The following is an 11219-nucleotide window of genomic DNA, read 5'->3' as shown; positions in this document are numbered from 1 at the left end:
CGCAAGGAACCTCAGTTCTACTTCCTGTTATGTCTTAGAGCCGGCCAGAATCTAACATCTCTTGCGCTTTGGTTCCGTGACACTAACAGACTCTCTCCAACCAGCCGAGAGGGACTTACGGGTGCAGGCGGTATGGATTTTCATCAGAGAATAACAGCCCCTTATTCAGTAATACTATCATCGAAGCCATTCAAGTTCGAGCAGCTTTTTCGTACTCTCCGTGTGTGGAAGAGTGGCTGCATGTACCCGCGGTACAATCGACATCCACGTCCCTCTTTGATGCACAACTTGTGGGGAGCCTTAGTTCTTTGCAGCGTATAGCTGTGAAAGGGGAGGGTAGTGGGAGGCCTGTTTTGGTGTGAGGAAACTTTGTGCAGAGTCAAGAAGTGTAGCTGGGAGGGAGGCTCGGAGGTGCTAGACCGAAGGAAGGATGAGTGGAGGAACGCAGAGAAAGCAGTAAAAAGAAATGAGGAACCTCGCCAAGTGACAGGGATGTCACTCACTATGTTGTTGCCTGTCATGCGGTGGCCGGGAAAGAGTGCTGTAGTACAGAAGCCGAGGGTGTGGTTTAAACAAACCATCCACTTGACGTCCGAAGGCTAGGAGAGAGATTTGATATTCCAATAGGCTATTTTGACTAAAGGTTGTAAAAGATACATAGTTATGTATAAGTAAATCTTAGTATTTAGCACTTCACATACACGTGTGATAAAGGGGATGAGGGAAAACTTGTGACTTACTTGGAGAGGAGATAAAGAGTTGGAATTTGTCGCTATTGGTGGCTAGCTGTGAAAAATTGAGACGAAGAATTAAACTTCAGTTCAATTCAATGTATAAGTTTTTCCGCGGTCCAGGATTGTGTCCGCTTTTCCTTGATGGATGAGAGCCCTTGGTTTAGCCTTCACACAGTACCTAAATCCGTATACCTGTGAGTGCATGTTTCATGTTTAAAGTGCAACAACAATTCGTTTTCTATCAGCATGCGCCGCCAGTTAAGTTTTTTTCATGGCAACTGGAGAAGCTTCTGGTGGGAATCTCGAGCGACCTGAATAATAATTTAAAAAATCAATCCTACTGATTGGGAGTAAAGAACATGTTTAGAACTCCGGCGAAAGGAACGGCATCATCACTCCTCCCTCTCACTTTCGTTTGCAGCAGAAATAAACCCATTTTGCCGGACAAGACTCGGGCTCTTCTGACGTCACCCACTCGATGCCTCTCCCCCGTGACCCAGCAGTGGCGTCACGAAGATCGAAGGGGGCGTGGCTTAGCGCTAGCAAGCAAGGAGCGGCGCCGTTACTGCTACCTCCTCTCGCCCGGCCTGGACTCCGCGTTAGCGAGGGCGGTTTTCACCATGGCTGAGCAGCGAGGGCGCGCCAGTGGCCCCCCGAGTGGGCTAGAGGCATCGAGCAGCCCGGTGCCCATGAACCTGTTCGCAGCCTGGGAGATCGACGGCTCGAGCCCCAGCTGCGTCCCACGGTGAGTGTGCTGCGCGGCGCAGGGACGGTGTTAACCAGCCAAAAAGTGGGGTGCTCCCGACACTCGCCGCCTTTTCCTTGGTCTCCTCTCGCCCCACCTTTTAGTCTTCGCGTGTCTTCCTTTCGGGCGCCACTGCGGCTGCTCTTCTTTTTGTGGTCCATCATGACAGGTATCCCTGCCCGGTCTCAAGGTTTCTTCTCTGCGCTTCTTTTGCTCCCTGCCGGCTCTGCCTTCTGTTGGAGTATGCGTGTTAGGTGCCTTGGGACAAGCGTTGCCCACAAACTGAAGGACAAACTAGGTGTAACGTTGATTGTGTGGCTACAGTGAATGTGCGCGGTTTTTATTATGTAGATAGCTGCGGGAAAGTGAGCAACCTGACACTGGGGAGGGAAAGTTTACCTCTTTCTCTCCCTCCGCCAGACTTGATGCTGGTTCTGCCTTGGAAGCTGCTCTTTGCATTTCAAGAGAAACTCTAATTGACACAGATGGAGGCGTTTCTTGAAAAGTAAATACAGTAACCTTTTTGGAGAGGGAATTTTTGTCCAACTGTAGAAGGGAGAAAAACAATTAAGTCTGGCCCTCCCTAGCCTGCTCAGGATTCCCCATACTGCTATTCACAGTACAAAAAAGTGCACAATAATTGCATTCTCATAGTTAAAACATTTAGCTTGGCCCTGAGACAAGGGTTTAATGTCCAGATTTAAAAGGGTCTGATGGCCAGATATTCTCTTATGGTACTTTCTTTCTAGGTGCTATGGTTGGCTATGCATGGGTAAGATGTTCCAGATGCGGAAATAGGAAACTACTTTTGGTTGCTCTGAAACTGAACTTCTATTTTCTCCCTTGATGACCTTGGAGCAGCTTATTTCAAACTTACTTTCCCCTCCTCTAGGTCCTTTTTGTGGGAAGTAGTGATTGTTCTGGTTCTTGCACATGGAGGAAGCTATCACTGACAAACCATACAATGGCTGGCTCCAGATTGTGAGGGCCCTGAGCTATGTAGTGGGCCTTTCAGTAGGTGTCCACTCCTACAGGCAGTTGCTGCTGATTGTCTGCCTCCCCCTCCTGGAATTATTGGCTTCCTATTATCATTGGTGTTTCTCTTTGGACAAGGGGAGGTTGGTGTGGCTTGAGAGATTCCTGAGGTATTCAGAAGCTTAAAATTTACCTTTAAAAGAAAAAAAGCTGCCTGTTTCCACGGTTGAGGACATAGAGATAAAAACAGAAGTCCCTCACCTCATTGAACATCAAAGACAGCACTCCTGTCTTTGCTGCTGTTTTTATGGGGGGGCATTCTTGTGCCCAGTCACAGCTATGCTAAAATTTCAGATTTCTTCTCCTTGTCTGCCCACTGAACAGCTGTCACACCCCACCATCCCCAAAAAGAGAGAAAATAAAGGGCCTAAAAGAACCAGATGTATCATTTAATCCCTGATAGATGAGACCCAAAATTTAGGGTATGAATTGATGGGGGGGAGGAAAGATGGAGGGTGGGGAAGAGGGACCATTGGCCTGCTCAAGTCCCTGACTTACTATATTGAGTATTCAAAAGGGAGACAGCTTTAAAAAGCCACTATGGCAGCAGAACAAGCTTAGTGACAAGCTGGAAAAAAGACAGCTATAAGAAATGTGAGGAAGAACAGGTAACCAATGATAAATACAGACTAAAAGCTTATGCTTGTTGGAACAGGAAAGCTAAAGTTCAGAATCAGTTGAGCCTAGTGAGGGATGCTAAGAGCAACAAGAGCTTCTCCAAATATATTCGAAGGAAGAGGAAAGAAATGGTAGGACTGCTGCTACTTAAGGATGTGGAGATGTTAACAGCTGACAAAGAACTGTTTAACTCCTCTTTTGCCTCAGTCTTCTCCTGAAAAATCAACGGTGTGCAATCTTGTATAAGTAGTGTGATTGTAGAGGAGTCAAGATTGCAGTACAAGATCAATATGAATTTGGTTAGAAAATATGTAGCTAACTTAAGTGAGTTCATGTCCTAATGGTCAGATGAATTGCATCCTAGGGAACTAAAGGAACTTGCTTTTAGAACCTCTTTCTCATCTTTCAGAACTCCTGGAGAATGGGTCCAAAGGACTGGAGATAGATAAATGCCCTAGTCTTCAAAAGAGGGAGGGATCAAGGAAACAACAAACCGATCAATCTAATCTTAATGCTGAAGAAGATAGTAGAGCACACTACAAAGGATCATATAGTATGCAGCTTTCTGTTCCTCTCACCAGGCAGGTGGAAGTACCGCCATTGGGATTTCCTGCTGCTGTTGCTGTTATTGTTGTTAAATTTATTATCTGCTCTTCATGTCCCAGAATGGGTAACAACAATTTAAAATTCAGTATTAAAACTGTTGAAACAAATTACAGTCACAGGAATAGGGTGGGTCCTGAAAACACAGGTATTATAGTACCTAATACCACATAGCATAGAGTCTAATTCCTGTCTATGTTCTTCTCACATAGAAATACAATAACTGGAAACTGATTTAGTGAATTGCAGTTGATTGTAGATGCAACTAATGGCAGATGAATCCTTACATTTTGTGCCTGGTGATGCATGATGATGGATTAAATCAACAGAGACAAATGCAGAATCCCAACTAAAATGGGTCTGGGTTGCACAGTTTTGTAGTGGTCCTGGTCCTTCCCGGAGGGATGGGTTTTAGAAGATGGTGCTGGGGAACTCCTTTTCAACAACTTGGCCATTAGCCTGTGATGTTCCCCCATGTTTTTTAACATCTGCATAAATCCAGTGAGGGAAGTTGAATGAGGCCTTGGAGTTTGGTATCCTTGGTTTGTGGATGACACTCAGTTCTTTTTACTTTTCATTCCAATCCAAGGTGGATATTCTAAATCAAGATCTGGTATTGGTAAAGGACTGGAGGATAACAAATTGAAATGTAATCTAGAAGAGAGAGGTGTTCCTGGTCAGTAGAAAAGCAGATTAGAAAATTGGGGTTCATCCTGTTTTGGATAGAGATGACGTCTCCTTGAAAAAGCAGGTTTATAGTTTGGGTGTGCTCCTAGATTCACTCATAGATGCCCATGTTTCAACAGTGGCCAGGAGTGCTGCTGCTCAGCTGAGGCAGTGACGCCAATTTCATCCATTAGATGAGGTGTCATATCTGTCCATGCCTTACTTACATCTTGTTGCAGCACACAGTTTACGTGGGGCAGCCTTTTGGAGACTGTTAGGAAACCACCTGCTTCAGAATGCAGTAACCCGGCTGTTGTCCAGAGTCAGGTGTAGGGTACATGTGACTCCTAGGTTACAACAGCTAATATGACTCCCAATCAGTTTCTGGACACAAATCACAATTTTGATTATGGCCTGCCCAATAGAGTTGTTAAATGGCTTGGGAGTAGGCTACCTGAAGAGCTCCCTTCTCCCATACAAATCTGCCCTGGTATTGAGATCTTCCAGAGAGGTCCTTCTCTTTGTAATGCCAGCATTTGACATCCAATTGGTGGGAACTCAAGAAAGTGCCTTGTCAATGGCTGCACCTAGAAGTTTATGGCCTTCACCAGCAGACAAAAATGTTATTTAAGCAGGCATTTGGCCTATTGAGTTTGTTTGCTTTTCTCTGCTGCTCTGTGTTTTTAATTAAAATGTGTTTTTAACTAGCAGCTTTTAAAAAAAACCTTTTGATCTCCTATCGAATTCTTGCATGTTTTTATTGTGACATTGCTTGTTTGTTCTGTGGATTGGTTATTTTCTATTGTGGATTTTATTGTTTGCCACCTTGCATTTTTATTTTTATGGAAAGGCACGGTGTAAATGTAACGAGTACCCCAGACCAGGAAACCTGCCTGCAGAGTAAAGGATGGGAACTGAATGTTTTATTGCCTTTAGTGGGAGAATTGTAACTGGTTAAACAGTGAGCAGCTCTGTCTCCCCTTTTGCAAATGGCATAGTGAGAGCAAGTAGCAGGTGAAAACAGAGTATTGACAAAACCAACACTTAGACCTAACTATGCATAAAAATGAACTTTAAGCAGGAGCTACACCATCAAGCATTTGGAGTTAATGAGCTAAATATCTCCTGATGAACAGAGAATTTTAGCTTGAAATGCACTGGGTCTGGTCAAAAAACATTATTTGTGTCCATTACTTGTTTCCTTTGAATTGTGATGTTTCTCATTATCTCATCATGATTGATTGTGCTTTATTTAGTTATTTGCATATCTCACACTTTCAACATTTTGTTGTAACCTACCCTGAAACCTTACTGTAAAGGGTGGATAAGAAATCTAATGAATAAATTTATGTTCCCAGGGCAGCTAACAAAAGTAGTAAGAAACAATAAAAGCACAATTTTTAAAAAAGGAAAATAATAAAAATAAAGCATACAGGCTAAAACAGCAAAAGCCTATTCAAGAATAGACACTAAAATCAAAACTGTTCTTAAGTTAAAAACAAAACATTATTAGTTATTTCAAAGCCTCAGAAAAGAAATATTTCTGACTGGTGCATAAATGGTACTTGCAAGGGTGTCTGGTGAGCTACATGATTCCCCTGCAGATGCAACTTACTTCATTCGTGTATATTATGATGTAATTATTGGCCCCAGAAAGGAAGCTTTTTTGGGGGGGCTGCACTTGCTCAAAAGGCTGGCAGTTTTGGAAATGGCGTAACTTTCATTAGTTACCTAGATATTAAAACCGTTTTCACCTTATAACTTGTGCTTTTGACACTGTTTCTTGGACAATAAATAACAGGGGAGACAATTGTGAAACGATTGAATTTCTGTTTAACTCCCTATATGCATGTAAGAACACTAAGCAAAATCACTTATTTGAAGACTAAGTGGCCTGAACTTTCCAGAAGTAATACCTAGCAGTTGGCAGAATGGTGTTTTTCCATGTGGTGGAAATTAAATGTCCAAGGCCAATGGTAGTGGCTGGCCGAGATCAGGCCCTGATTGAGGGCCCATGAGTCATAGGGGTCCACCGGCTGGCCCAGTGGCGTCGCTGCCACTCACTCACTGTGGTTTTCCCAAGTTGAAACTGAGACAAAACAATGGGTGGGCAGGCAAAATACACCAACACTTATGAATGAGAGATTCAGTTCCCATGCACAGTGGCTGCCCACTGTAAAAGTACCCACATTGTATGCTGGGTAATTTTACAGCAAGAGGAGCAGGAGAAGGAGCACAGATATGGATGGAGCACATTCAGGTTTGTAAGCAGAACAAATGATTTTTTAAAAATCTTTCTTAATGCTGCTATATAATCTTGTTTGTTAGGAATAAAGATTGGATAGGGGGGCAGTTCAAGTAGCTTGAAAATGGTGATAAAAAGGAGGATGTGGTTGTGTTAGAGAAAATAGACAAGAAGACATAATTGCTAGTGGTTTCAAGGTTAGGTTAGGTTAGGTTGCTTGTGGTTTCTGCTTAGGTTTTCAATCCCCCATCCTTTTTGGCATTTTCAGCAAAGTTGAATTGAAGTTGTTGCTATCATTCTTTTGTATGCTGGATTCCCCCTCCCTCCCACTGAGATAAAAGGGTTTCCACAACAAATTGTACTAAGCTGTTTTAAGAAAAGAAGCTGTATGACCAAATGGTCTGGCTTAACACACACACACAAACACACCAAATAATGGCATCAAAAGTGAATATTGATCCGTATGTTACTAATATGTTAACTTAGATCTCCCCTACTCTCCACAATAGATGAGAGATTATATTCAAATAATGCATCACAAGGACATATTTTATTATTCTACCCATGCTTAGTGAGGTTACTTCCTAATGTACCTTCCCTCCCTGAACCCCCAGAATCTGTTCTGGAGGGTTGGGGCTTCCTCGGGAGATGGGAGGGTCGTGGGAGACTGCAGGGGGGAAGGGAATCCCATTGTATTTGCTGGCACAATGTTGGATGTTGTAGTTCTTAACCTACTTTTTATTTGTTACACAAAAAATAAAGGTAGTTATGTTGGTTCATAAGGAATTCCAAAAGGCATCTTATAAGATATCACAAAATACTGTGCAAGCTGTTGAGTTCTCCAGAATTTTGTTTTGCTTTCTTGTTTGTTGTATTTCTTTATAGGTTGTATGAATTGTTTAAATAACTGTTTTATATAAATGTTGTAAATAAAAATAAATAGTGTCAGTTAAAGTTCTGTTTCCCTGTTTTTTATGCTGAATTGTTTTGTCCTCTTCTTTTTTAAAATGAAATTTATTTCAGTAATTTGACCTGCTTTTATTATGTGTTACAATATATGCTATGTGTTTCATAAACTTTTTGAAAAGCTGCTTTGAGTTTATTTTAAAAAGAAAAGTGGGTATATATTTTTAAAAAATAAGTGGTGATGAGTGGAGGTATTAAAGAAGCAGCTGGACAACCACCTGTTGGGTATGCTTTTACTTGGATTTCTATATTGATCAGAAACTCAGTGGCCTTATGGGCCCCTTCCAACTCTACTATTCTATGAAATAATAATATTAAATAATGGTCTACTTTTAACACTCCTTTGCAGAATTGTTTCAGTAATTTCCAGCTTCTTGTATCTGCATGAAAATGTCGGGAAAATTCAGTCTTGCACAGTCTAAAAGGATAGAAGAATTTAGTACTGGCTGTCAAATATTGAATATTTTTTAATTTTTGCCACAATTCTGTGTTTTTCTAAAAAAGAAAGAAAAAAGGAGAAACATTTTATGCTTGTAAAATTTCTGGAGGAATAATTCTTGCAAGGGTTGTAGACATAAGATATGTGTAATGAAACAACATGTGCCATCACCTATGCCTGTTGCAGGAAAGATTTAGGTGAATTGGATATTGTTGTATACAGAATGATTAGCAATATTTGAATTTATTATCTTGCCATTCTTCCAAGCAGCTCAAGGCAGCGTACTTTGTTTCTCCCGCCATATTTAAAAAATCATTTTTATTATTAAGTAAGAAACACCTAATAAAAATGAACATAAACAAAAGAACAGAGAAGTACAAGTCATTGGTTAGAGATGTGTACAGGTTTCTCTCCACATTTGATCCTCACAACATCCTTAGGAGGTAGGTTTTGCTGAGAGAGAATGACTGGCCCAAGCTCAGCTAGTAAGTTTTATGGCTGAGTGAGGAGTTGAACCTAGATTCTTCTTTCTAGTATGCAGAGCTTGGAAGTAACTCGTTATTTTTAACGAGTTACTTTTAATTCGTTACAATTTTAAATAACGAGTGGGTAATTCCATTACATTTGGCAAGTAACGTAACGAATAGTAATTTCCCTACTTTTCAGCTTCAACTTTAACGTTTCCACGTTAGGTTGGACGTTACTTGGGGGCGGGAACAAGGGGAAGTCAGCTCCTGGCTGTGATTGGTTAACACAAGACATGTGCCTCACACTGATTGGACCTCTGCGCAGACTGTCTCTTCCCTCGTGATCTGTGTTAGGAGGCACGAGGGAAGAGGTTGAATAGGCAGGGGGAGCCTGCTAGCGTCTGACTCTGAGAGGAAAAAATGGACCCGGGAGGAAAAAGCCAGGGCAAGGACAACAACGGAGGAGAAGGCTGCAGCAGAATGGCGAAGAGCTGTGGAGGTGAGTGACGATTATTTGTGTGTGTGTGCGTGCGTGTGTGTGTGCGTGCGCCCCGGTGCGTGTGTTTTCGGCTGGAGTCTCTGGTTTTGGGGGGGGGCTCCGGCTCTCTGGCTACCACCCCTTACTCTCTGGACTCTCCGCTTCAATTTAAAAAAAAATTTAAGTTTCTAGGTGGTCTAATTCCCGAGATATACACCAAAACGTAACCCCCCCTGCAAAACTTTTTTTTAAACAGACCATGCTCTAGCTACAACTCCCATCAGCCCAATCCAGTGGCCATGCTGGCTCGGGCTGATGGGAGTTGTAGTTTAAAGCAACTTTTCAAAGCTCTGGCTGCAACCCGGCCCTTTCATGATTGTGAGTAAAGTACAGACTTGTGTTTGTGTTGTAAATCTCTCTTCCTCCAACCCTATTTTTAAAGAAATTAGGCAGGGTTTATCACAGTTTTTATTATGTAGGAAACTAATACTCATTTTTTTAAAAAATGAATGAAGTTTATTTATTTATTTTTATTATTTTATTTATATCCCACCCTTCCTCCCAGTAGGAGCCCAGGGCAGCAAACAAAAGCACTAAAAACACTTTAAAAATCATAAAAACAGACTTTAAAATATATTAAAACAAAACATCTTTAAAAACATTTTTAAAAGCTTTAAAAACATTTTTTTTAAGAAAAAAATTAAAAACATATTAAAAAGCAATTTCAACACAGATGCAGACTGGGATAAGCTCTCAACTTAAAGGACTTGTTAAAAGAACAAGTTCCTTATCACTTGAGGCTGCAGTTTTCCCTGGTTGAGTAAGCCCCATTGAATACATTGGGACTTGCTTCTGAGTAAACAAACTTAGGATTGCACTATAAATATCTTTACAGGTTATATAAATAAACATACTTGATAGTCATGCTTATATAAATATTTTCATAGAATCATAGAATAGTAGAGTTGGAAGGGGCCTATAAGGCCATCAAGTCCAACCCCCTGCTCAATGCAGGAATCCAAATCAAAGCATTCCCGACAGATGGCTGTCCAGCTGCCTCTTGAATGCCTCCAGTGTTGGAGATCCCACTACCTCTCTAGTAATTAGTTCCATTGTTGTATGGCTCTAACAGTTAGGAAGCTTTTCCTGATGTCCAGTCGAAATCTGGTTTCTTGCAACTTGAGCCCATTATTCTGTGTCCTGCACTCTGGGATCATCGAGAAGAGATCCCGGCCCTCCTCTGTGTGGCAACCTTTCAAGTACTTGAAGAGTGCTATCATATCTCCCCTCAGTCTTCTCTTCTCCAGGTTAAATATGCCCAGTTCCTTCAGTCTCTCCTCATAGGGCGTTGTTTCCAGTCCCCTGATCATCCTTGTTGCCCTCTTTTGAACCTGTTCCAGTTTGTCTGCATCCTTCTTGAAGTGCAGAGACCAGAACTGGATGCAGCACTCAAGATGAGGCCTAACCAGTGCTGAATAGAGGGGAACTAATACTTCACATGATTTGGAAACTATACTTCTGTTCATGCAGCCTGATATAGCATTTGCCTTTTTTGCAGCCACATCACACTGTTGGCTCATATTCAGCTTGTGATCAACAACAATTCCAAGATCCTTCTTGCATGTCGTACTGCTGAGCCAAGTATCCCCCATCTTATAACTGTGCATTTGGTTTCTTTTTCCTAAGTGTAGAACTTTTACTTCCACCCAGTTTTGTCATGCTGTGTCCCTATAAGTATCCAACTGCATACTATGGTTGTACAATACTTCCTTTACATTTTAAGTATGCCTTGGGGTAGTCATGGTTCTCCATTGTTTTCATCCTGAGGGGCAGATGGGCTGAGAAATGGTGAGTAGCCCATGGTCACCCACTACAGTTTATAGCTTATTTTCATTTTGAAAAATTAATTAAAACAATTTACATGCAGGCAAAATTTATTAAGTGGATTCACACAATATGTGTAAAGCACATCCAACTCGCATTTAAAGCGCATGACTTCCCCTAAAGAATTCTGGGAAGTGTCATTTCCCCCTCACAGTTATAGTTCTCACCACTCTTAACAAACTGCAGTTCCCATGATTGTGTGGTGGGATTCATGTGCTTCAAATGGGTGTTGAATGTGCTTTAAAGGAATGGTGTAGATCTGCCCTAGGTATGATGTTCATTCAAGAATGAATTGAAAAGAACAATTTTAAAAGATACTTCTTACTCTTACTCATTTTT

The 11219-nt window shown here is 41.6% G+C and overlaps 1 protein-coding gene across 1 annotated transcript in view; it reads left to right on the top strand.

Moving 5' to 3' along the window:
- The first annotated feature begins 48 nt into the window (after positions 1–48).
- The window catches only part of PACS2 (phosphofurin acidic cluster sorting protein 2), a 219935-nt gene continuing 208764 nt past the window's right edge, over positions 49–11219 (top strand). Inside the window, 2 exon segments of the mRNA XM_061585566.1 lie at positions 49–251; positions 1156–1479. Coding sequence (XP_061441550.1) covers positions 133–251; positions 1156–1479 — 443 coding nt within the window. The 5' untranslated portion in view covers positions 49–132.

This window comes from Rhineura floridana, chromosome 1 (genome assembly GCF_030035675.1).
Source record: "Rhineura floridana isolate rRhiFlo1 chromosome 1, rRhiFlo1.hap2, whole genome shotgun sequence".
Lineage (NCBI taxonomy): Eukaryota > Metazoa > Chordata > Lepidosauria > Squamata > Rhineuridae > Rhineura > Rhineura floridana.
This window is presented reverse-complemented; position numbering and strand designations above follow the sequence as displayed.